Source organism: Camelina sativa, chromosome 12 (genome assembly GCF_000633955.1).
Source record: "Camelina sativa cultivar DH55 chromosome 12, Cs, whole genome shotgun sequence".
NCBI classification, from domain to species: Eukaryota; Viridiplantae; Streptophyta; class Magnoliopsida; order Brassicales; family Brassicaceae; genus Camelina; species Camelina sativa.
In genome coordinates, this window is record NC_025696.1 from 7,121,885 (window position 1) to 7,146,602 (window position 24,718).

The 24,718-nt window shown below is 35.8% G+C and overlaps 5 protein-coding genes and 1 long non-coding RNA gene across 7 annotated transcripts; 1 reads left to right on the forward strand and 5 right to left on the reverse strand.

Annotated features, from left to right (window-relative positions):
• On the reverse strand, window positions 2,206-3,873 carry LOC104730630 (CBS domain-containing protein CBSX5-like). The gene is made up of 2 exons (XM_010449830.2): window positions 3,452-3,873; window positions 2,206-3,296 (listed from the first exon to the last, which is right to left on the reverse strand). Exons 1-2 carry the CDS (start codon window positions 3,871-3,873, stop codon window positions 2,444-2,446), a joined length of 1,275 nt encoding a protein of 424 aa, XP_010448132.2. The 3' UTR covers window positions 2,206-2,443.
• LOC104730631 (stem-specific protein TSJT1) lies at window positions 8,305-9,787 on the forward strand. Its single transcript, XM_010449831.2, has 4 exons — window positions 8,305-8,703; window positions 8,795-9,035; window positions 9,134-9,254; window positions 9,408-9,787. Exons 1-4 carry the CDS (start codon window positions 8,492-8,494, stop codon window positions 9,584-9,586), a joined length of 753 nt encoding a protein of 250 aa, XP_010448133.1. The 5' UTR covers window positions 8,305-8,491; the 3' UTR covers window positions 9,587-9,787.
• On the reverse strand, window positions 10,056-11,815 carry LOC104730632 (protochlorophyllide reductase B, chloroplastic). Its single transcript, XM_010449832.2, has 4 exons — window positions 11,530-11,815; window positions 10,908-11,436; window positions 10,467-10,825; window positions 10,056-10,371 (listed from the first exon to the last, which is right to left on the reverse strand). Exons 1-4 carry the CDS (start codon window positions 11,689-11,691, stop codon window positions 10,216-10,218), a joined length of 1,206 nt encoding a protein of 401 aa, XP_010448134.1. The 5' UTR covers window positions 11,692-11,815; the 3' UTR covers window positions 10,056-10,215.
• Window positions 12,236-13,191, reverse strand: LOC104730634. Its single transcript, XR_758492.2, has 2 exons — window positions 13,071-13,191; window positions 12,236-12,674 (listed from the first exon to the last, which is right to left on the reverse strand). It is a non-coding gene; the product is annotated as an uncharacterized LOC104730634 (long non-coding RNA).
• On the reverse strand, window positions 13,340-14,610 carry LOC104730633. Its single transcript, XM_010449833.2, has 3 exons — window positions 14,477-14,610; window positions 14,175-14,380; window positions 13,340-13,778 (listed from the first exon to the last, which is right to left on the reverse strand). Exons 1-3 carry the CDS (start codon window positions 14,564-14,566, stop codon window positions 13,553-13,555), a joined length of 522 nt encoding a protein of 173 aa, XP_010448135.1. The 5' UTR covers window positions 14,567-14,610; the 3' UTR covers window positions 13,340-13,552.
• LOC104730635 lies at window positions 15,276-19,818 on the reverse strand. 2 transcript variants are annotated; one of them, XM_010449835.2, is made up of 9 exons: window positions 19,410-19,818; window positions 19,154-19,327; window positions 18,912-19,033; window positions 18,781-18,818; window positions 18,642-18,682; window positions 18,403-18,555; window positions 18,084-18,310; window positions 16,522-17,975; window positions 15,276-16,447 (listed from the first exon to the last, which is right to left on the reverse strand). In XM_010449835.2, the coding sequence occupies exons 1-9, from the start codon at window positions 19,466-19,468 to the stop codon at window positions 15,554-15,556; spliced, it is 3,162 nt and encodes a 1,053-aa protein (XP_010448137.1). In that variant the 5' UTR covers window positions 19,469-19,818; the 3' UTR covers window positions 15,276-15,553. The 2 variants fall into 2 exon arrangements, with proteins under 2 accessions (XP_010448137.1, XP_010448136.1); XM_010449834.2 differs by having other exon boundaries at window positions 18,642-18,685.

Consider the following 24,718-nt stretch of genomic DNA (forward strand, 5'->3'; position numbering starts at 1 on the left):
CGTGGAAGAAGACGAAGACATGCCTCTTCCATAGAGAGGAACCAATGAGGTGATGGTAATGTTGGATTTACAGACAGGGCAATTGTTGTGGTGCTGATCAATGGAGACAGATGATAACTGAACATGTAACCACCTGTAAATGCAAGGCCAGCAGAAAAGGTGTCCGCAGAGAGTGACGACAGGATCATGAGCCGAGTCTAGACAGATGTTGCAATCAAAACAACCACTTTCATTAGCTTGACCTCCCTTTGAACCCGTGATGAGATCAGGTTTTTGTTTGACTATGAAGCCATCATCATGTGTTCGTTGAGCATCAGACATAATGAAGTTCCCTTCCATTGGAGATAAGATTCTGTCAAGGACAACAAAGTATTATCGATTATCAGCTATGCGTATAATAACAAATGTTGTCTACAGAGTCATATAAGATCAGAAATTACAAAGAAAACTAAGGAATTATCACCACCACAAGTTGAATGAATCAGAAAATTTACTATACATGCATACAATCAAAACTATTACATGCCAAATGTTTGATTTCATTTTTCATAGAAACCTGTTTAGGTTTATCCTCTAACCAATAAAAGGAGACTCTTTTCAAGATCTTTCTACCCTGAAAGCCCCCTTGAGAGCAATTCTGAATTGACTTGTGCCTCTAAAGGTCAAATCCTAAGCAATTCTCATTAGCAAAAACCAGAATCCCATCCAGCTATAAGAAACCAATCTAGATCAGAACAATCAAAGCCTAGTATCATCTCAAACTAGGATTGAGATTTCAAAACCCCTCCACAAAAATTGCCCCTTTTGTTACCAAAACCTAGAACCAATAGAAAAAATCGAAAATTTGGACGAACCCTAACTCATCTCAATTTACAAATGCAAGCCATAAGAATCAATGAAACCAGATAATCGAATCCAAGAAAGATGAAGAAGAAGAACATACCGGAGGATAAGGAAGAAAAAAAAACGCGATGTAAACGATGATGATGAAGCTCGGAGAATAGGCGAAAAAGGAGAAGGCTTTTGAGAGATTGGAAGAGAGATATTTAAAGTCGACGTGTTTTCAACGAACGATGATGTGATAAAAGACAACAACGACGGTGGTGATGGTTGCTTCGTCTTCGTCTTCGTCTTCGTCTCCTTCGAATGTTACAACTTAAATTATTTATTTAAGATATTTTTAGACAACGACGCTGATATTTTTTTTCTTAGGGGGTGTATTCAAACCATGATTTTGGAGAATTTGATGGGATTTAGGAAATTTAGAATTTTGATAGATTTTAGGGAAGTTCATATGATTTTCTGTAAAATTCTTTCAAATCTCACCTAAAACCATGAGATTTGGATTTCTGTATTTTTAACTAAACAAATCCTCCAGAATCCTCCAGAATCCTAAAAATTATTAAAATCATAATCCACAAAACTGTTTTGAATAACAGTGGATTTTAAAGTAGATTTTTAAATCATCAGTTCAATAACAAGGGATTTTAATGGATTTTAAAGTAGATTTTTAAATCATCAGTTCAATAACAGTGGATTTTAATAGACTTTTTAAAATCCATGATTGAATAACATAGAATTTATAAATTTCACACAAATCACTTAAAATGTCAAGTTGAATACACCCCCCTTAGTTTATCGAGAGGATTGAGCTTTCGAAATAGGATAACGCTGTTTTCTAAAATATCTTACCATCCCCTCTAATCTCGGGATTAACTTAAATTACTCTGTTTTTTTTTTTTATGTTAAAATCTTTTACAATTAAGATTAACTTCTTCTTTTTTTGTCAAAATCCAATTTAATTTATTTCCAAAAAAGGATTCAATCTAGGATTCGATACTTTACTCTTATTTTTACTTTTTATCTTATTTCGTGGCAAAAGCAAATTATAGTATCTGATTTCGTGGGAAAAGCTTAAGCGTTACAGAGTTGAGTAAACAAGAAACTAAAAAGTGAGAAAAGTAGCTAAGCTTAAGAACTATACAATTGTAAATAGACTATATATATTTGTGCAATTGCTGTGAGCATTATTCCCATCTGTGTAACCCGGCAATACAAAAAGACAATGAAACAGTTTTCATAACATTAAAGAATAGCTGAAAGATACGTAAACCTCGTTGAGTTCTCTTTCTTGTAAGAATGTTTTGGAATTCATACACAAATGGCCATGCCAAAGGAGACCAACGAACGAGATTCTTACCTACCGCACATGTCACATACTCATCATGGTATAAAACATAAGAAGCTATCGAAAGACTAATACTAAAACTCTTACCAAAAACGTTTTCATACAGTTTTAGTTACTCACAAACTCCAACCGGCTCATCTCACNAAAAAAAAAAAAAAAAAAACAAACACCAAACAAACCCTAACAACACTTTTTGTTTTCGTTGGGTTGTACATCAAAATTAACAAGACATCAAACGAAAATTACAAAAACACTTCACATGTTATTCTCCAAAAATTTCCTAAAAACTTTTAAGATATCAACAAAAGTAACCATGCCAACGAAACAACCATCTTTTTCAACCACCCACGCGTAGTTCACTCGATGAGCAATCGCTTGAATCATCACTGCCATTAACGAGCTCTTCGGATTACACACTATTGCCTCCGACTTCCTCGCCATTCTCGCTGAGCTACTCATCGACCTCCCAAACGACGACGTCGTCCTCGTCGGAGACTCTTCATCCGACGAATAACCTGACGACGGCGATGAAGGTGAGACAGAATCGAAAAGCGAGAGCAAACCCATCAGTTCTTTACCCTCCAAACGATTCCTAACGATCTGGACAAGACTCTCCGGTGGATTTGCTCCGTCTATGTACGCCATCAGGTCCCCTGCGTTGAGCGTTGCTACCGCCGCGGCAGCTGTCTCGTCGCAGCATGTTAGTGTCATGGGAGAGATCTCTCCGATCAAGGACGTAAAAGAGTCGTCTCCTTCTCCGTCGACAACTGCAACAGAGGTTTGGTCGACGAGAGCGTTGGATATGGCCGAGATGACGGCTGAGGGGGAGGAGTGGTAATCAACGGCGAGTATTGCGTGTGTGCTGTTGATGATGCCGAGATCGGAGATTGACATCGCCGGCAAAGGAGAGAACGCGGCGATAGTTCCGAGGAGAAACTGTATGATGTCTTCTTGAGTGATCCAGCAGAATCGTCGTCCGTTCGAATGCGTTGAGGTGGTGACTGAAACTTTGTCGTTTTGCTGCCTTTTCTTAGTGAAGGGTTTTGTCTGAATTGGGACAATAAGATTCTGTGCTCCTTGGATGATCAGATCAATGGCTTCAACTAAGCTGATCAGTCGAATCAAATTGGAAAAAAAAAAACTATTAATTTAATGATCAAGTGAAAAAAAAAAACAGAGCATGGAAACAGAGGAAGAACAGAGAATTAAAGGTTTAATTTTTATCAAAACAGAGAGAGATTGAACAATGAACAAATACAAAACCTGCAGGAGGGTTGAACATGGAGGACGAGGGAACGAGTTTTGGGGAGAAGAACAGAGACGGGTGCGTTTAAGGCAGAGAGAGTGTAGTCATGGTCTTTGGACAAATGGCAGATGACGTCAGCCATTGATATTTTCCCCAAGCACTCGCACTCTGAGACATCGTTATCATCGTGATTGCAGTTCCAGACTGATAGGAAAGTGTCTTCAGAGTACTTAAGGGCAGCGATGGCGTCGGATACGGAGGATGAAGAGGCGGAGAGACAACGGAGAGGAGGCTTGCCTAGACAGAGATCGGAGACATCGTATGAGAGAAGGGACAGTGCCATCAAAGTCTCTAGAAAGTGTAGGGAGAGAGAGAGAGAGAGAACAAAAGAGATGGGTGGTACGATGTAAAGTACCTGTTTTGATAGAAACCGACTCATCAGATCTTATAAACAAGTTTAGGATCCTCCGATAGTGCATATCATACTTTAAAATATATTTTTAAAAATATAAAAATATATATTTTTGCTATCTAAAAGATAAGTAATGTATATCAAGTCGAAATAATAAATAAATAAAAATTACAAGTATAGATTTATAGATAAAAACTAAATATATAATGTGTATTGTACAAGTCCTTTGGTGCCGTGGTTAATCTGAGTTTATAATTTGACACCACGTTTGGTATTCAGTTTTTGAAGAGTACAAGTGTTTTCCACGGATTATATCTATAAAATTCTAACCTACTGTAAGTATAGAAAGATTTGTTGTAGTCTAGCTCGCATGTTATGTTACTATACTCTTAATATTAACAAAATCTTTCAAGTGTTGTTGGTAAACTCAAATTAATTACGGTAAAACTGAATCATGAGTTCAAAGTTCAAACCCATGCTAGAAGAAACTACTTAAAAAAAAATACTTACAGTCATGTTCTTATTAATTATGACCTTAATTAATATTAAAATTATTCAACAAATGCCCTTTTTGTATTGTGTGACCTTAAATGATAATTATAGGACACGTTATAATTTTCTACTTACTCGGTCACTCCAAGTCCAACTATGCAACAAGCTGGCGATGGCACCTGGGTCTGCATCATTTTCTATCCAAACACTTTTTCTCACTTCTGTTGATTAAATAACCTTTTTCTGTTTAAATACTAAGTCGTTTTTCATAGGTATTGTTTTCATATTTCGACCCTTACTAAACGCCTCATTAAAAAACACGCTTTCCAATTCTGCAAATAACAAGTCTTACTTGCACGTAATGTAACAAGTTGGCCAAGTGTTTTCTGTTTTTCTTTTTTCCCCGGCCAAGTGTTTTCTAAGTACTTATTTTAATACAAAAACATGTGTTTCTCTAGTCTTGTTTTCGCAATGTGTTGTGTTTTCTCTGTAAATAATTTGATTCTGTGAACGTACGTGATCATGTGAACCTGATTTGCTTACAGCATGCAACATTTTTTTTTACTGTTTTGTGGGTACCGTACACGGAAGAAAAATGAACACATAAATACACACATGGATCGTGCGTATATAATATTGGATGTGATCCCTCTCTTAGCTCTCTAACTCTATGCAATTTACCCCAAATTATTAGATTGTTTTTTCATTAAATTTTAAAAATCCACAATGGAAGAGATATGAGACAAAAATAAGGGGATATGAGCCAATTCATTGATTCTGAATTTCAACGCACAACACTTAACATCAAGAAAAATAAATAATGCAAAATCTCCACCAACGTAACTGCTTTTAATTTAGCCAAACGATATGATTTATCATATGCAAATGAAACTAGTAATTCGTTACTAGAACTAACCCTAATTAATAAAGGGTTGATAATCAAAATTCTTATTCCCGTAAACTTTTTGATAATCTAGTTTTAAATGAACACTAATTTGTACGTAATTCAGTAAACAAACTACAAATTGACCGGTCGAACCCAGGAGGGAGCATATAGACGATACATGAACGATCGAATCTGACCAGCAGTGTGACTTATACAGTGACGTCACTGGTAAAGAGACTAAATAATCTAAGACACTCGGATCCGTACGTATATAATAATAAATATTATCTGATACCTGTACGTTTTCACTGAGAAACAAATTAGTATTATTCGATGTTATTTAATTTGGTCAAATAAATCATTATAATCTGGTACCATGTAAACACATTTCTTCTAATAAATTCAAGAAACAAAAACCTCAGTGACCTTGCATGTTGGCTGTTGCCATGTTGGCTTTATGTTTCCGACCCTTAACTGTTTGAATGATGCTTTTGTTAAGTTATTCGTTAAGACTAATCATTGCGTTCACCAACTGAAGTATTAAAAAGGGACATTGTTTTAGTCTTTCGTTTGCGATATAGGGCATATTATATAGTATGTGCATGACAACTTAACTATAGCATCAATTTGGTGGTATAAAGAGGGTGGAAATTAACAAACAATTAAAACAAGTGAAGCATATAGCTATATTATATCATACATATATTCTACAAAGCATGGAAGAGTAGTACTACAAACTCAAAACTCAATTAGTTTAGATTCTTTTGGATTTTAAAATGAAAACAAAAACTGATAAAAGTGAACATGGCATCAAAATGAATAATTAAGCGTTGACGTGAACAATATTAGATTCAACGAAAGTAGGCGAACGAACGTGACGGGCCTCCAGACATTTTGTACAGTAGCTAGTAGCTGACGAAGCAACGTGATATGTGCTTGTCCTTATATGGCACGTGCAACAGATAAGCAGACCTTGATTTTCACTTTACAAAATAATTAACCTCGATAAAGCGAAAAAGAACTTTCAATTATAGAGATTAAAATGACTCTAACGTATATATTCTAAGGCTGGCAGTTCAAGAACTTTAATGGGGACCAGACATGAAAAAAACAAAAGAGGGGTGAGACGTGTGGTTGCTTATCTTTCGCAATTCTTTAATCGGTTTTACTAGTTGTAAATTTGATGTTGTACGTACTGTTATATGGCGAATTGGATTTAAAACCTTCATCCATGCCCGGTGATGTCCAATCTAAAACAAGTTATATGCAACGTATTTTGGATGTAGTAGATTGTATATATATATATATCATAAAACGAGTTATTGAATGTTACTTTTGATGTGGTTTATTTCAAAGATTGATTTCCACTTATTACACTTAAAACATTGTTTTGATAGTCAAAACATTTATAAATGCAATGTCAGAAACTTTTCGAAAAAAAAACCCTGTACTTTTCAACTGTACGAGATCTTGTTTGTAAAAATCTTATTAGCATGCTTTTTCGTTGTGTTAGTGAATCATTTATTAAACGAAAACGCACAAAAATCCACTATTTAGATACCAAAACAAAAAAGTTTGTTGCTGATTTTTTTAAAAGATACCAAAACAAAAGAAATCTAAAAGTCTCTTTACTCCCGAGAGAGTAGTCAGACATTACAAGGAAATCCAGATTGTTGCTAATTTTTTTTGTGTTCTTTTGAAAAGTCGACGGCTCGCATGAATGTAACGTCTATGCTTCTGCATTGGTTATATAGTAGTAGTATAAACATAAAACATCCTAAAGCAAAGAAGGGTGGAAATCAATTCAATTAAAAGGACAATTAGGCCCAAAAAGGAAAAATGACTATTCTGTTGTTATTGGGCCAACCATGGTATTGTGTTGCCATCGGATATATTAAAATAAGTTTTTAACAAGTATGGCAGATTGGCAGTGACAGTGGTGAGGTGATAATGCAAGATTCTGCAGTACTGACTGTTCAGTTCTCGGAAACCACCAAAATATCGGGAATCACATCGCACAACGTCGTTTATCTCTACAAAACTTGAAAAAAGAAAGGAAATATGAAACGCAGTTAAAAGAATATGAGAGTACTAAATTTCATGTAGCTACACCACTACATGACAATGTAAAAATAGGTGGCTTAGTCAACAACTGTATGGATCATGAGATGCTGAACATGGTAAATTGGTAACTGTTGTGTATATAAAGATAACAAACTAACAAAAGTATAAAAATGTTACCAAAGAAATCAATAATATTATGAAATGGATAAATCAATTTATCCGGAAAAGGAAAGGATAAGAACACATAAAAGTACGAGAGAATGCTTATCCCGTGACACTGACATCTCTTTTTCATGTCCCTACCAATTCCCACTCTTCTCCGCTGAATAATCCATAAAATACTACGCAGAGAGATAGATTCCATTTAGCATCCAAACCATTAAATTGAAAAACATATAAATAGCAGTGAAAATTGTAAAAACATAAGTCTCTATAATATATCCCAACTCTAGCAAAGATTTATTTTATGATACTACGGTGTTTTTATATAAAAAAAAATTGATTACATATTTAGCTAAGGTGCAAATCCATATTAAGTTAAGACAAAAACTTCACTACACTACAAAAATTATAGGACATCCTTAAAACTACTTTATTTTTTAGTAATTTCAGAAAATATTACAAATTTATATATTTCTACTGTATTAATTGAGAAGATAACTTACAAAATATAACATATTTTTTGACATTTTGTCACTAGTAATAAATATGTCGTTCAGAAATTTCTTTTTTCTTTTCCATCAATTTTTGTTTATATTATAAAATTAGAAGTAGAAATATCATTTTTTTTGGTGTTATTGTTCACTTAAATAAAAACATAACGCAAATTACCTATCTAGTATATATATACTCTAGGTGTCTCCTATCATCTTTGTTATTCAAAAACAGGAATTTCGATTAGTTTTAAAATGTAAGCAAACCCAAACCAAATTAGTTACGAATAAGATATAGACAACTCGTCCATTAATAACTAAAAGTCTAACATAGAAGAAGGAATAGTCTCATCATCTCATCCAAAAACGTTACTTCTTTCTTCCCACAGGAAACAAAGTAAAACAGACAACGGACTAAAACAAATATAGCCCACCGCTTCATATACATATAAAACACTCAAGAAGAAGAAACCTTTGTCACTCTCTTCATTCTTACTTTTATAGATTCTTCTTATAGATTTATCCTTTGGGTTCTCTGTGCCAAAAGAAAATGTTGGCTATATTTCACGAGGCGTTTGCTCATCCGCCGGAGGAACTCAACAGTCCGGCATCTGAGAAATGTTCTAAACAACCAAAGCTCCCTGAAGAAACCCTAAACGATTTCTTATCTCGTTACCCTCTCAACACTTTCTCCATGTCTTTCGGACAAGCAGCTGTTCTTGCTTACGTTCGTCCTTCTGCTTCCTTCTCCATCCACCAGAGGTAACATGCACTAGACAGAACACGATCCTGCTTATATCTTCTTATGGTTTTAAGTTTCTGCTCCATTGATCTTCAGCTTTTTTTTTGTTAGGTTGTTTTGTGGATATGATGATATCTATTGTCTGTTCTTTGGGAGCTTGAACAATCTGTGTCAGCTAAACAGACAGTATGGTTTGACCAAGACAACAAACGAGGCCATGTTTGTGATCGAAGCTTATAGGACTCTTAGAGACAGAGGTCCTTATCCAGCTGATCAGGTCGTTAAAGACTTAGATGGTAGCTTTGCCTTTGTTGTTTATGATAGCAAAGCCGGCTCTGTCTTCACGGCTCAGGTACTACTTCAAAAAATCAGTCCAATCCCTTTTTTTCTTAATCGCTTTTGATGTTTAAAAGATGTGAGAAATCAATTTGATGTAATTCATGCATGTAGGGATCTGATGGAGGGGTGAAGCTATACTGGGGCATAGCTGCTGATGGATCTGTTGTAATATCAGATGATTTGGATGTTATTAAAGAAGGCTGTGCCAAATCTTTTGCTCCATTTCCTACAGGTACAACAAAATCTACATATGCTTTAACAGATACTTGGGACTTGGTGTAATGATCTTGTTTGTAACACATAATCTTCATAAACTTTTACAAAGCCTTGGATTTGGTGTGATGATGTATGTGTAATTGGTGGAGTGCTTGATGAATTTTGGCAGGGTGTATGTTCCATAGTGATGGAGGGTTAATGAGCTTTGAGCATCCGATGAACAAGATTAAAGCAATGCCGAGAGTGGACAGTGAGGGAGTTCTGTGCGGTGCTAACTTCAAGGTGGATGTGTACAATCGTGTTAACAGTATCCCTCGTCGAGGAAGTGAAGCCAATTGGACTCTCTAAAAAACACTGGGAACTTTCAAAAGATGTTTCTTTTGTCGCACTTGTTGTTCTTCTCCACTTTTCTCTTAGTAGTTATGAACTGCTCCTTAGTATGCCATGAATAAATTGTGAATAGCTTTGAAGGTTCTGTTTCTCTCTACTACCTTATGTTATGTCAGACAATAAACCAATAGACTCATTGAATTTCAGTTGAAAACGTAACATGTATAGGAGCTTATCTTGTTTATTATCCTAAACTTTATAGGGCTGTCTAAATAGTGTTATTGTCAATGTCGGTGGAGATGACATGTTAAGATTACTACACAAGGGAAGTCAGAGAGAACATGGTTTTGAATTCTTTCAGCTAAATGCATAAGAGAGGCTGGTAATTTTGTTTTTTCATCCTTCACGAAACAAGCAAACTATAGTGTAAGATGACGAAACAGAGTATATAACTAACTGTTCTGTTTCAATGAAACAGAGTTATGAAAGGTAAAAATTCGCCAATTTTATTTCTTTATTATGGGCAACTCGCCAAGTAATCTACACTCAACAGACACTAAGGAAAAACTTCGCAATAGAATCAGACATCTAAAGGTTTCATCGACTGGTACGGACTGGTCTCATCAGACGAGGACATTTCAAGTTTATTAGGCCAAGCCAACGAGCTTCTCACTGATCTCCCACACTTTACGAGCCTTCTCAACATCACTTGCTTCTTCTGATAGCTGGTTCTCAAAAGAAGCCGAAGCCTTGTTCCAGCTCCAGTAAACTCCTGATTTCGTCAAGCTAGGATCACTCACCACCTAATCAAACAAAACTCCATTGCTTGAGTACACAGCAAGAATAGTATTTCCTTGACTAAATAAGCTACAAAAATAACATTTTCTTTCTTTATTACCTGAGCAAGTCTTTTGCCTGACTCTGTCTCGGAGACATATCCTTTAGTGATGTACTTCTGAAAGGGAGGGAAGAGTGTGCGGAAGAGAGGAATGTGCTCTCGGAATAAACCCGTGGAGGCAATGCAACCGGGGTAAAGCGAAGCGAAAGTGACTCCAGTTTCTTCATGGTAACGCCTGTGAAACTCTTGCATTGTCAACATATTGCAGACTTTACTGTCTTTGTAAGCCTTTGCACCGTCGAAATCTCCTCCATCAATCATAGCTGAGCTGTTTAAACCGTTCAATCCACCCGCTAAGCCCCTCAAATCACCAAGATTTGCCTTTGGTGGTACATTACCCGCCAATGTATTAGTGTTACCTAAACCAAAACAAAGAGATAATGGTCAGAATCATTCCCTAGCTAGCAATGTAGGCTATATATATTAGATTCTAGACAATACCAGTAATGGATCCGACGATGATGAGACGCTTTGAAGGGTAATCAGATTTCTTCAAGTCATCAAGCAACAACCTTGCTAGAAGAAAATGTCCCAAATGGTTCGTCGCAACGCTAAGCTCAAACCCTTCAGCACTGTAAGTAGGCTCTTTAGCTGTCGGGAAATAAACCGCAGCATTGCAGACCAAAACATCGAGAGGCATCTCTGTCCTCCTGAAGCTATCAACGAACTGTCTCACACTGTCCAACGAGGCTAAGTCTAAGTGCATCACTGTGTAGCTTCCTTTAGGCATCCCTGCGGATTTAGCAGCTCTCTCGGCTTTAAGGAAGTCTCTGCACGCCATTGTCACGTGCCATTTCCCTGTATCGGCTAGAGCTTTAGCCGTGGCTAGACCTAAACCAGACGAAGCTCCCGTGACCACCACATTTCCTTTCCTCAACGTTTTCTTGCCGTCCACGGATTTTGTAACCGGAGAGTTTGAAGTCGCAGCGGTTTGTGCTCGAATTGTTACACTCCTCAAGCTATGTTCTCTCTGCATTTGAAAATCAACTAAACATTACTAAACCATTCGCAGAAGAAGGCTTAAATCAACACCGTAACGTCGGAACAGAGACATGTTCTATACCTGGAATCTTAACGAGGAAGATCCATGATCGGATTTGATTTGGTCGGTAACGGAAGCACCAAAGAGACTCGAGTCCTTGAAAGATGATGAAGTAGCATTAAATTTCGCATCTTTACGAACAGAGAAAGCAGAGGAGACCAAAGAAGCAGCTTGAAGAGCCATTGTGTTAGTACTCGAACAGAGAGATAGCAAAAAGCGATTTGAAGAAGAAGACTGTCGAGTGTGGATATTTTGCGAGAGAGTGTGTGTGCGTATATGTACTCTCACAAAGGAGTTGGGGGAGATGAGATTCAGACAAGAGAAGATTGGTCCCTACAGTGGTCAGTCACAGAAGATTGTGTGGATAGCATTATCTTGAAGACAAAGTATCTGCCACGTCATCTTTGTATACCCAATGAGAATTCGTGGATTAGATTTCCTTAATTCTTAGATATTTTATTTTATTGTCCATTACTATTCAATTTTGGTTTAAAACAAAAATGAACAGTTGCACAATATGGGATGGTCATTGCTGATTGGTGTTGATGGGATTCCATGCCCCTGTAGCATGGGAGAGAGAGAGCTAGTTGCTCTCGTGTTCGGATAACTTGTCCTCTCTTTTTTTCTTTTGATAACCATGGTTTTGATCTAGAATCAAAAAGATTTAGGATTGAAACTAATATGAACATCCCACAGTTTGTCAAATAATATATGGGGATATCACAAATATTAAAAACAACATTTTCATTTAATAACCATACAAAAATTGACATTAAACCAAAAAAAATATCCATACAAATCAATCTACAAAACACATAGTTGTACCCTCAGTTTCAAATAAGTTTGCAGTCATACATAAACAAGCAGAAAATATGATATTAGCATATCACATAGCACAAGGAAAAAACAAAAAAAACTTATGTGTGTTGGTTAAGAATTATTAGTAAGGTGAAAGGGAGGCCTCAGCAGCCGATGAATAGAAGAAATAGTAAAATTGAGAGACAATAGCGTTGAAGAAGACAAATGAGGCTCCGGCTGCGAAGACCCCCTTACGAAGAGTTTGACAATCAGGAGGATTGTCCATGAACATTGTCCTGTACTTTGTGTGGTATGCATTCTCCACCGATCCAGCTAATAGACATATCTCTGCTATCAAGAAGAACATCCTTTTTTTTTTTTGCCAACAAAACAACCAACAAAATGTAAAAATATTAGCACAATTTCGGATTCTTTTGCTTGTTGCATTTTATCAATTCAGTGATAGATAGAAGCACAATTGGATTAGTAACAAAGATATATAACAATAATTCCAAGAATCAAAATGCTTGGTAATTCCAGTAATATAAACTAAGATCACACTATTGTATATGTTTGATTGTGAAATTTAATCATCTTATTTTCCGTTATCTCTAGCTACAACTTTTCTTTTGATGTAAAAAAGGTAAAGTTTTGGTTTTGTCAAGACGGTTAGTAATTTTGTACCGAATCAAAATCCTTAGAAGTAGTCTGATACACATATGTGATGAACTGATTTAATAATAACAAAAGAGTATATAACTTACCAGCTGACAATGAAGAGAACGAGGGCAAGAGCGCGTGAACCGCCAGGCTTGAGAGGCTTTCCACAGCAGAAACAACGGCTAACGAACATGATAAGGAGTTGACTAACCACTGAGAACAAAAAGGCCCNGTTGCTCTCGTGTTCGGATAACTTGTCCTCTCTTTTTTTCTTTTGATAACCATGGTTTTGATCTAGAATCAAAAAGATTTAGGATTGAAACTAATATGAACATCCCACAGTTTGTCAAATAATATATGGGGATATCACAAATATTAAAAACAACATTTTCATTTAATAACCATACAAAAATTGACATTAAACCAAAAAAAATATCCATACAAATCAATCTACAAAACACATAGTTGTACCCTCAGTTTCAAATAAGTTTGCAGTCATACATAAACAAGCAGAAAATATGATATTAGCATATCACATAGCACAAGGAAAAAACAAAAAAAACTTATGTGTGTTGGTTAAGAATTATTAGTAAGGTGAAAGGGAGGCCTCAGCAGCCGATGAATAGAAGAAATAGTAAAATTGAGAGACAATAGCGTTGAAGAAGACAAATGAGGCTCCGGCTGCGAAGACCCCCTTACGAAGAGTTTGACAATCAGGAGGATTGTCCATGAACATTGTCCTGTACTTTGTGTGGTATGCATTCTCCACCGATCCAGCTAATAGACATATCTCTGCTATCAAGAAGAACATCCTTTTTTTTTTTTGCCAACAAAACAACCAACAAAATGTAAAAATATTAGCACAATTTCGGATTCTTTTGCTTGTTGCATTTTATCAATTCAGTGATAGATAGAAGCACAATTGGATTAGTAACAAAGATATATAACAATAATTCCAAGAATCAAAATGCTTGGTAATTCCAGTAATATAAACTAAGATCACACTATTGTATATGTTTGATTGTGAAATTTAATCATCTTATTTTCCGTTATCTCTAGCTACAACTTTTCTTTTGATGTAAAAAAGGTAAAGTTTTGGTTTTGTCAAGACGGTTAGTAATTTTGTACCGAATCAAAATCCTTAGAAGTAGTCTGATACACATATGTGATGAACTGATTTAATAATAACAAAAGAGTATATAACTTACCAGCTGACAATGAAGAGAACGAGGGCAAGAGCGCGTGAACCGCCAGGCTTGAGAGGCTTTCCACAGCAGAAACAACGGCTAACGAACATGATAAGGAGTTGACTAACCACTGAGAACAAAAAGGCCCCAACTCCATACCCTGTGGCTCTGTCCGAATCATACACACAGTAGTTGTATTGCACCTCAGTGTCCTGCACAACCCTTGCCTGCCCCACAAAAAAATCAACTTCTAAGTATTAAGAGAGAGAGATCATCACATAATCATCATCTAAATAATATATTGTTGTAAAGATGTGACTCACAGTGCTTCGTCTTTGTTCAGCAGCAACGGCTAAACCAAAGGCAACGAGGTTGAACACAAGAACTACGGCTGAGATAATCTTGGACGCCATGGACTCACACCTTACTCTCTCTCTTTCTCACAAAATGTTTCTTTAGATATATAGACAACTTTGTTTGTTCAGATTGGATCGTCTCGCCTAATGGAAAATGACACGTTACCATTTCTTTGAAATAGGCGTTTCACCTTTATTTATTTCTTCAAATTACTTTTGTGTATAGGAAAAGTTCATCTAATAAATTGGGGAAAATAGGAATATGGTAGTCTAGTCTAGGATGCTTAGTGCAAAAGATAGTGACAGAGCTTCCTTGTTGGAGAATCCTCTGTTGTTTATGACAAACTAAAAGCAGATATAATTGAGCTGTATCTTACTAAAATAAAATTTAAAGGGAGCTCTTTTTGTTAAAAGTATAATTTCTATGAAATTTACGTGACTGAATTTTTGATCGTGACTAAGTTTCAAAAATGGAGAACAGCTTGAAAAAATGCTTAGAACGTGAAAATATATAACGTGGGGAATTAGATACCCACTTGATGGGAACATGTTACCAAAATAAAGATAAAAATACTGAATGCTTATCGTACCGCAGAGACTTCTTCATCAATCTAACAGAACCAAATTGCTTACATTTCAAGAATCATCTCACCGAATTTGCAGAAGAAAGTATTATTTTTGTTTGTGAAAAATCGTTCATATTATGCTTTCGTATTGTTTTCCTTTCTAATGATCATCAATCAAATTAAATAGGTTTAGTTACAAAAATCCAAAAGAATCTTACCATTATTCAAACTCGCCAAACCAACTTCTTACACTCCATTGAGAAGCACTTTCAATGCTATAAACAATACATCAACGAAGTAATATAAACAGACACAAATCAAACCGATAACGGAAAAAATAGTATTTAATATCACACAAGAAATATTTAAATGAATAAAAATATGAAACCGGGCTTTTCAACTATACTCAACACAACGTCGTCTCAAAACAGAGATGATGATGATGATATGACCGGAGAAGAATTCTTAACTCCAGGTTTTACTTTTTTCTTCCGAACATAAGAAGCTTCCTGAAAACTTTAGCTGTTGCTTTCGGAGACGTTTCTTCACTGTTCCATTTCTTCCTCGAGTGATCTGCTTCAGTCACTGGCGGTGTCGATACGTCAATCTCTGAGGCCGCTGGTGAGAAATAATACTTTTCCTCCATGTTCGTCTCTGAAAATGTCACTGACTTCTTCGGAGACACTGATTTTGCCTGTGAAATCTGGACTTCTCCAACATCCTCTGAATAATGGTTAGTAGTAATCTGCTTGTCTTCGGAAACAGGTGACTTCTTGACTGTTTCCTTATCATCCTGATGTTGTACTTTCTGATGATTGGTTGCATCCGCTACGATTTCATTCGGTCTGTTGTTTTCTCTATCCGTTTCTTCTGATGGCATGCTATGTAACTCTTTAATGTCTTTGAAATCATCAGCAAAAGGAGCAGCAGCAGGAGGAAGGTCTTCCACTTGCTTTACGGACAAGTAAGACTGTGAATCTTCTACCACCGTTTCCTTGATTTCAAGACTCGGGTCACGAGAAAGTTCTAGACCTTTTGCATCGGATTGACCTATTTTACTCGTTTTCTTGTCCTGAGCTTTCTCTGTCTTGTTTCCTAATGGTTTTGATGGTCTTTTGACTACTGGTTTTTGTTGTGGCTCCTTTGGAGCGGTCCGGGCAACAGCAAGGCGCTCAATGGTGGAACTTCTGAGTAAGGGCTTAGCCTTTGACTGTGCGGCTTCTGGGGTCTTCTCGTTCTTTACTGAGGAGCTCTTCACTGTTTTGGTCGCAGGAGGAGTTTTCTTGGATACACTACCACCAGAACTCTTCTCTGCAATTCTTTTTTGTCTCTGAATTAAAAGTTCTTCCATTCTCTTCCTTCTCTCTTCCTCCTATCAAAAACCAAATCCAGATGAGATTTAAAGGAAACTAATCAAGAAAGACAAAAAGTGGTGACAGAAATTACCATCTGAGATTTGGTCTTGGAGGCAGCAGCTCTACTTCCCCAAGCAGGTCTATTGGCTTTTGAAGCCGGGTCAGGTCTACTTGATGCCCTTGACTTTGCATCTTTCCCCTTGGAAATACCACGACTCTTCTTTTCTTTACCATCTGAGGTTTTTTCATCTGTAGAGGCCTTAGTGGCAGTTTCCAAATCGACTTTGCTTGTTTTTTGAGCCAATGTGTTAGTCTCGTAGTCAATTTCAGGAGTCCATGGTAACAATGTAGGTTTAACATCTTGTTCCCGTCCAAGAACCATGAAAAGGTCATCTGGTTCATGCAAACTGAACTCCGGGGCATTGTTTTCTTGTCGGTTGGTTCCGTAAACATCAGAGTCCATGATGTCAGTCCTTAACCGAGACTCTTCTACTTGGCCCTCAACACGAGAATGGATCATGAACGAGTCATCAGTCAGGACATCTCTTTCACTGCTCTTACTTAAGTGGAATTGGTCTCCTACAAATGTTTTGACAAGACTTGCATCTGTTTCTGGACCTCCTTTGTTACGTATGAACCAGTCTTCCTCTGCCTCATTTCTGGCTCTGAGCTTCCCATCATAAATCGACATATCTGCCTGCGAATAGCTTCTTGATTCATCGCTTCTACCTGGATTCAACATCTCATCATCATAGTTATTCCCTCTCTTTATCATCCGACCATTCTCACCTGCATCTAATTTCTTAATGCCGGTTTCTCTTCCCCAATCCTCATTCCCATTTGCAACCAGGAACGAATCATCCGAAAGTGGTTCTCTCTTTCTCACAACTTCAGACTCCATGTTTAACGCAGATGATGATGTTCGTAGTGCTTCTTCTGCATCTGAATCGTTGTCTTTCAAAAGAAGATTCTGGAAGGCATTCCAATTATCATTCCCCTTAGTTTCCTTGTTACTTGAATCATCATCATCGTCATCGTTGTGACTTTTGTGTTTCCTCTGACGGCGTGAAGATGATTTATGCCGTCTCTCTAGTGAGCCAATAGCTTCTTCTACTTGCTGTTTGATAGAATCTCCATCTACAAACCCTTCTTCCTCTTCTTCAGACTCCTCTGAATCGCTCTCCTTTGCTCCATTCCTCTTTGAAGTTATATAATTGATGTTGCGGATAACTACTTTTCTGGATTGTTTCTTTCCTTCATTTCCATCTTCTGATCCGGTCTCAGCACTAGAATCATCGCTTGGCTCAGTAGATTCATCTTGCTTTGACTTCTTTTTCTTCTTATTCTTCTTTTTCTTCTTGGAAGACTTCTCATTTGACTCCACATCTCCCATGTTTACAGGCCATTGCATATTCCCAGGGTAATATGGTGTCTGACCTTGCATACCCGGAAACATATAAGGAGGTGGATACCCATGTCCTTGGAAGTTCTGCATGTACTGAGGATACTGGTTTGGCCATGGCATTGCCATCTGAGCTCTCCCTTCTGCACAACACGGTTAATTCGGCTTTAGTTACTAACCAATAACCCCAACAAAGGAACCAAATCCAAGAAACATCTAATGAATAATACAGAATTGATGCTTATAATGACCTTGGCTAGTCTCAAAGCTACCCTGGCTCGACGCATCCATGGAGTTTCCACGTTTTAAGTTAGTAGCATTCAACAAATCATTCTCTTCACCAGCTAGTACAATCCCAGAGTCACCCATGAAGGATAGTTCAGGCCTAGGAAATGCTTGCATAGCAGTGATTTGGTCCACCCACATTCTATCTTCGTTCTTTCTCTTGCACAAGTCCACAAAGTTAACACACGCTTCCCTGGACGCAAATGAACACACATATTCATTCATAAATATTCATTACAAATGCACACAAACAATACAGTGACATGAAACGGTTTAGCTACATACCTTAAACGCGAAGCTCCAAAAGCATCGGAGAAAGACAAAAGGTCATCCATATAGTCCAATTCAAAACCAACAACCAAAGCTCGAGCATAAGCCATAGCTTGCTCTTTGCACAAAGCCGCTTTGCGATTCTCAAGTACACGCTGAAGACCAACCCTATTCCATTCATTCCACCACTTATCAGATTCAATCAACTTCACATAACCAACAAACAAAACCCACAAGATCATACATAAACTTACTTAGAATTTTCTTCCACAGTGTCTCCATCAGTTTCCCCTTTCTTCTACACATAAACAGAGCCAACAACAATTGAAAAATTAAAGCTAATAACTCTAATTTTGGCATATAAGAGAGTAAAAGAAAGATAAAAAAACTCACCTTTGACAAAGCCGTAGACCTCTGAGAAGACTCGTTTCCTATATAAGTAACAGATTACACAATTGTAAAAAAAAAAGATCGATTTTTTTTCTTCTTCTTTAGGAATTTACTAAATTTGTGACCAAACATACCCTCAGTTTCGCCGGCAATGGCGGCTGCATTAGAGTGAATCGAATCCTCAATCTGTTCAATCTCCTTCTCTAATGTTACAGACCTCTCAAGAACCTCAGGAGTGGTCACGAATCTCACAAATCTTTTCCCCAAAATCAGAAACAACAACAAAAAGAAAAAGAAATCATCAAATTTTTAGGGTTCATGAAATAAAGTTTTAACTTTTTTTATTTAGGAGTGAGACGAAGACACTAATCAATACCGCTGAAGGGTGATTTTAGTAAACCAAGGAACGGCGGAGGAAGGACGGAGCGTAACAGAGTAACCACCTCTAGAAATCTGATCTCTAACGCTCTTGAGATGTGTTACGAACGGTTGAAATATCCCAGAAGCAAGTTTCTCGTTCTCCCCACCAGAGAAAATCACAAGTTCACATCTTTGAAACAGAAGAAGAAAGAGTTAAGACTATAAGACTTTTGTTAAAGGAATGGTTAAGAAGAAAAGAAATTAGAAAGTACCTTGTTCTGGTGGGTGTGAGCTGAAACAGAGCATAGTCAAGTCTTGTTCTTGGATCCATTAAAGAACCCAATAAAACAAGTTTGAATCTTTTTGTCTCTTCAGACAAGACTGGATAATTTAATTGATTACACTGTCTTATGGATTGGTTATGGTGGTGGTGGTGGTGTTCAAAGAATGTTGATAGATTTCTGATTTTTTAGTTGGAGAGATGGGGAAGAGTGAAAGAGAATGTTTCGTGACAGCTAAGGGATAATAGAGAAGAGAGACTGATAGAAAAAGCTGTAGAACTGATTGAGATCCAGAAGATGAGCACATGCATTGAAGCTAAGACTCAGACATTCACATGAACACAATCAGAGGAGGAGAGAGGATTATTCATGGGGGAGGTTTTTGATTCTTTTTTTTTTTTTTTTTCCCCTTTAATTAAGTACAGTATTTAATAAATTTTATAAATTTTGGGGTCCCTTGGTTCTCTACGCCGACACACCCACTTCACCGGTAGACACATATTCTAGATTCTCTATACGTCAACAGTACTAGACTACTACTAGTATTGTTTTCAACTTTTCATAATCTTTGCCAAACGTTTGCAAAGTTACGGCAGAGTAAAACGATTTGGTACATCTTGGAGGGTTGATGTAGAAAAAAGTTTCTATTTTCAGCAATATGCAAAATATGGGTAACTGAATTATCATTATCAATATGCAATAATGATACTGAATTAGCAATACTAATCACTTTGTTTGGTTTGAACTTGATTGTATTCCCGGATAACTTTATTGAATTGTGTTTCATCTACACATTTTTTTTATTATATAGATTTTCTTGTTATCATTTCATGGAATTTTATCATTTTAAATTATATTCCATACGAGACCTCGAAGCTAAGATGATTGTAGCGCATACTTCAAAAAGACTAGTTCCTTTATCTTCAAATGCATGTCTACCTTGTTTTCACTTGGAGGGAGTACCATTGAAAAGTAGGTAGACATCCTTATTTCCACGAATTATATAATTTTTTATTTTCTTGTTTCTTGATAAATATCTATTTCATTCACATTGATTGGTGCATTGCATGGAAGTTTGGTATTTGTTTAAAATAGTCCCAAGTTCCAATATTCAGGTTTTGTAGTATTCGTGATGGGAGAATATATCGAAAAATATTTACATGACAACATAACATTTTCTTAAATTATACTATGGAAATATATAATATATATCCTTATACGAATAAACAAGTGTGTTGATGGAAATGAAAGTGTTAGTTGACATGTCACATGTCAAAAACTTGGGTGTGAAGAGAGACAAATGATAGCAACAGTTACTCAAACAAAGATGATAATAGTAGAAAATATATCGCAGAAATGACAGTATGAAGTTTTGTGATGTTTACTAATTATTATTTGTCTTAGCTTGGAGGGGAGACAATCGAAGTACACAATGATTTTACAAGTATTTGAATATTTCTGCCATGTGAAATGGAGAAAGGAGCGACCTTGTTGCATAAGATAAGTGATAAAAACAAATTAATCATAGGTTGCAAAAAGAAATATTCAGGAGCTGACTGGTATACTGATTATGAGGCTATGTTCAAAAAAAAATTTCTTGAATAATAATAATAAAAAATCTGATGCAGATCAGTTAGTTTCTTATATGTTACATGATATATATATCTCAAATTTTATAGAAATTTCTTATTTGTTTGATAAATAGTGTAAGGTTGGAAATTATAATCATTAATGATGGTAAAGTGGGCAATCACCAGAAAGTTTTCCATTGTTAGTTAGAACATATGCTTCACTAATTAATATCACAAGATTATTGTCAAAAGGTATAACCACTTGTAGGGAACCAACTCAAGAATAGTCACAGTGAAGATGTGTTTGTAATTATTATACGAAAACATTAAGTATTATGATTAATACTAATGTGGGTCACGTGATTGATCAATTGTAGCTACTTGAGTATTTATCTTCTCATACTTCTTGTCAAAGGATATCGAGAAACGAATGTTTATTGTTTCATTATTACTTTTCTTGAGATTTTGTTAGATTTCCATTTAGAAAAATAAAATAACTTAAACGTTAACAGCTCTTTGTTTTATGATCAATCAGAAAATAAGAGACAAAAAAAAAAAAACGATTGAGAAAAATGCCTATGAATCGAGGAAAACTTTCCTTGGTTCTGCGTTGTCTTTAAAAAAGTAAAATTGTTTTTGTTTGTTTTTATAAGGGAATGGCCTTTACATAGCCCAGTCCGATACTACCTGATTCTGAGATCATTTTGTCCGATACTACTTTAATACAACACTAAGCATGTAAGAACTTTCACCAGATTATTAGTAGTAAATTAATTATGTTAAGTTAATATCATAGAAAAAAAACAATATTTTTTCAGCCCTTAGAGTTAATAAAGTAACAAATACAAACGTTTGGGCTTACACCTGCATAGAAGAAAAGCCTTCTTGGGAATTTAGTCGGTGTAGTGTTGAACGAACGTTGTAGACTCGAGAGATTTCTAGTGTTTGACTTTGTGTTAACAAAGTCACAAACTTGTTGTATTCACTATTCAGTGGTTAGCGGCGGCCGCGTCTTAGGGATCCCCACGATTCAACGAGCTCTCTGGATGGAGAGAAAGAGAGTATCTTATTTAAATTCATTACACATGCATTCTCTGATTTTTGTGGATCAGCTTCATAAACCTAATTAGAACACATGTTCATATGAATGATGTCGCCAATTTAATCACATATGGTTTGCGATTTGTAACCTTTGCTCATCAATTAATCAATTTACAGATGTATTACATGCAGCATCACCTACAATATGTCTAGCTACCAAGCCTCTTTCGATGCGCTCACTAGCATTTTATTGCTTTTGAGCTTTCATTAACCATATAAAATCACATGTCCAGAGAGGAAACGAGACCATGAATGCTACTAACTTTTCATATTTTTTTTAATTAAGATTTTTAATTTAACATCCAAAAGAAAAAGAAAATATAAAAGTATATAGAGTTGAGAATCTACAAATAAGGTTTAAAAAGCTATATGTATATATCTCTACATGTATTTCTTCAATTAAAAATTGTATAATCACCTTGTTCCAATGGGAGGAGGGTTGTTAGTAGTAGAAGAAAGAGGAGCATAAGCACTTGTATCTGGTCGACACATCCTCAACACGACTTCGGAGGCTACATCTATAATTTCTCCGGTGAATTCAAGTAGAGGCTTTCGGACAAAGCGTGCCCATAATCCCAAAACACCTACCACCACCATTCCTGTCTCCGCTATCATTTTTTCCACTTCTTCTCCTTAGCATCTCCCTAGTGTCTTCGATAATAAACTCGATACTTGTGATAAGTTATGGTTATAACATAGTATTTTTTTAGGGATAAGTAGAACTAATTGTAGAGCGTGACCGTAAAAGATTTGAACTATATTCTTATTTTCATGTGGGGGTTGCAACCACCGGAAGTTGACTCAGCTAACGGTCACTAGAGATGTTCTTATTAGCTATATATGTACATAATATATATCTTCTCTTTACTGTGATTACTAATTCCCTGTAATTACGTATACTGTATCATTAGTCTTTATTGCTATTAGGTTTAGTAGGCTTAACCTACACTGCTTTGTATAAATATAGGTTTACACTTCTTAATAAAATCTATCATATCACCTTCAACATTCATATGGTATCAGAGCTCTCGTTCCTACATATCTAAAAAAAATTATATAGCTAGCTAATTCATAACTCTCTGACTTGTCAAGCTGATTCGCTTGGGTTTTTTTTTTTTTTTAATTTTAAACATATTAATCTATATTTTTAACTTGAAAGAAGAAAAAGTTTCTTGATCTTTTATATTTTTATTGAAGTTATTAATTTTTTTTTCTTCTCTTCTTTTAGTATAAACAAAGAAACTTAATGAAATAACATGAGAGTGACTGAGGCTTTCCACAAGCCATGTAACCCTTTCAATCCTTAATCCAGTAAAAAAAAAAAAAATGAGAGTAGCTGTGGGGTTGTTCGAAAAAAAGAAGTAAAATGATCGCACGCTTACTGGTTTATGTTTGATATTAATTGTTGTATCGTACGTAAGTCACAACATAGTATTAAATGTTACAAAATTTTGTTTGTCTCAAACTGATGTTATATCCGCCAATCTGGGGTCCCCATATCCGGTTTCAAACTCGTTCAGTACATGTTATTTGTCGAACCTTTTTTTTTTTTTGGGTCATAGTTATTTGTAGAACAAGGTACGTAAATCTTGATGTATACTAATACAGTATACATATCTTTATTTATTTTATTTTCGTGGGCAAACATACCTTAATTAGTTAAAATACCTTAGTTTCCATACAAATTGAATCACTTATAAGCAATGTTTTGAAACCCGGACTGGACCGGCCGGTCGAACCGGTTTAACCGCGAACCGGAAGCTATCCCGGTCCGGATTTTACTTAAAAACCAGATACTAATAAATCCGGATGAAACCGGAAAAACCCGACTAAAACCCACTAACTGGCGGTCCGGGTCAAATTTAATTTAGACAGTTAGGGGGTGGTATTGGTTTGAGATTTATGAAGATTTTTGAAGAATTCAACAAAATCATTAAAAATGAATAATTGAAAGATTGTTAAAGATTGCGAAAGAGTTTTGTTGATTAGTTTTCTAAAATCTTGTAAAATCCTCCAAACAATCTCTGTATTTTTATGATACTTTCCACGACTTTATTTTGTAAAGAAAGTGTCTAAAATCATGAACCAATAACATAATAATTGAACTCATTAACAATCCTAGATTCTTTTGTTTTAATTGAATAACACAAAATTTTTAATGATTTTATAAAAGTCTGAATCCAATAACTCAGATTTGTTAAGATTTTAAATGACTTTTTACAAATCACAAACTAATAACACTAAATTTTAACAGAGTTTAACAAAATCTTGATCTAATAACAACAGATTCTACGTAACATTTAAAGTCTTTAAAACTCTTTTCAAATCTTAAACCAATAACCCCCACTTAGACGAGCATATATATAAATAAGAAATCATGCACTACTTCCTCTATTCTCTCCAATTAAGAAAAAAAAAAAACTATCTCCCACGATCCATTTTTCGCCCACGATCTCTGTTTTTTATACCCCCTATATATTAGATCCGATACTTGAACTTCATAAAATCTATCAGTCGATCAAAAAAACAAAATATGGGTCTCCTCAACCTCAGTCTCAAAACCTTAATTTGGAGTCGTTTATACACTTTGATGAATTGTTGGAGAAGTCTTAATTTTAATGAAGCATC

Bases quoted from the DNA above. Each gene is read 5' to 3' on its own strand.
- LOC104730630 (XM_010449830.2), bottom strand. From the start codon at position 3,873: ATGAGTCGGTTTCTATCAAAACAGGTACTTTACATCGTACCACCCATC. The intron at 3,297-3,451 runs GTTTTGTATTTG...TCGACTGATCAG, and splicing joins CATGTTCAACCCTCCTGCAG to CTTAGTTGAAGCCATTGATC.
- LOC104730631 (XM_010449831.2), top strand. From the start codon at position 8,492: ATGTTGGCTATATTTCACGAGGCGTTTGCTCATCCGCCGGAGGAACTC. The intron at 8,704-8,794 runs GTAACATGCACT...TTTTTTTGTTAG, and splicing joins TCCTTCTCCATCCACCAGAG to GTTGTTTTGTGGATATGATG. The intron at 9,036-9,133 runs GTACTACTTCAA...TCATGCATGTAG, and splicing joins GCTCTGTCTTCACGGCTCAG to GGATCTGATGGAGGGGTGAA.
- LOC104730632 (XM_010449832.2), bottom strand. From the start codon at position 11,691: ATGGCTCTTCAAGCTGCTTCTTTGGTCTCCTCTGCTTTCTCTGTTCGT. The intron at 11,437-11,529 runs GTATAGAACATG...TTTCAAATGCAG, and splicing joins CTTCCTCGTTAAGATTCCAG to AGAGAACATAGCTTGAGGAG. The intron at 10,826-10,907 runs GTATTGTCTAGA...GTTTTGGTTTAG, and splicing joins CATCGTCGGATCCATTACTG to GTAACACTAATACATTGGCG.
- LOC104730633 (XM_010449833.2), bottom strand. From the start codon at position 14,566: ATGGCGTCCAAGATTATCTCAGCCGTAGTTCTTGTGTTCAACCTCGTT. The intron at 14,381-14,476 runs GTGAGTCACATC...TTTGTGGGGCAG, and splicing joins CTGAACAAAGACGAAGCACT to GCAAGGGTTGTGCAGGACAC. The intron at 13,779-14,174 runs GTAAGTTATATA...AAAAAAAAAAAG, and splicing joins GTTCTCTTCATTGTCAGCTG to GATGTTCTTCTTGATAGCAG.
- LOC104730635 (XM_010449834.2), bottom strand. From the start codon at position 19,468: ATGGATCCAAGAACAAGACTTGACTATGCTCTGTTTCAGCTCACACCC. The intron at 18,686-18,780 runs GTGAGTTTTTTT...GTTTATGTGTAG, and splicing joins GGTCTACGGCTTTGTCAAAG to AAGAAAGGGGAAACTGATGG. The intron at 17,976-18,083 runs GTCATTATAAGC...CGTGTTGTGCAG, and splicing joins TAGCTTTGAGACTAGCCAAG to AAGGGAGAGCTCAGATGGCA.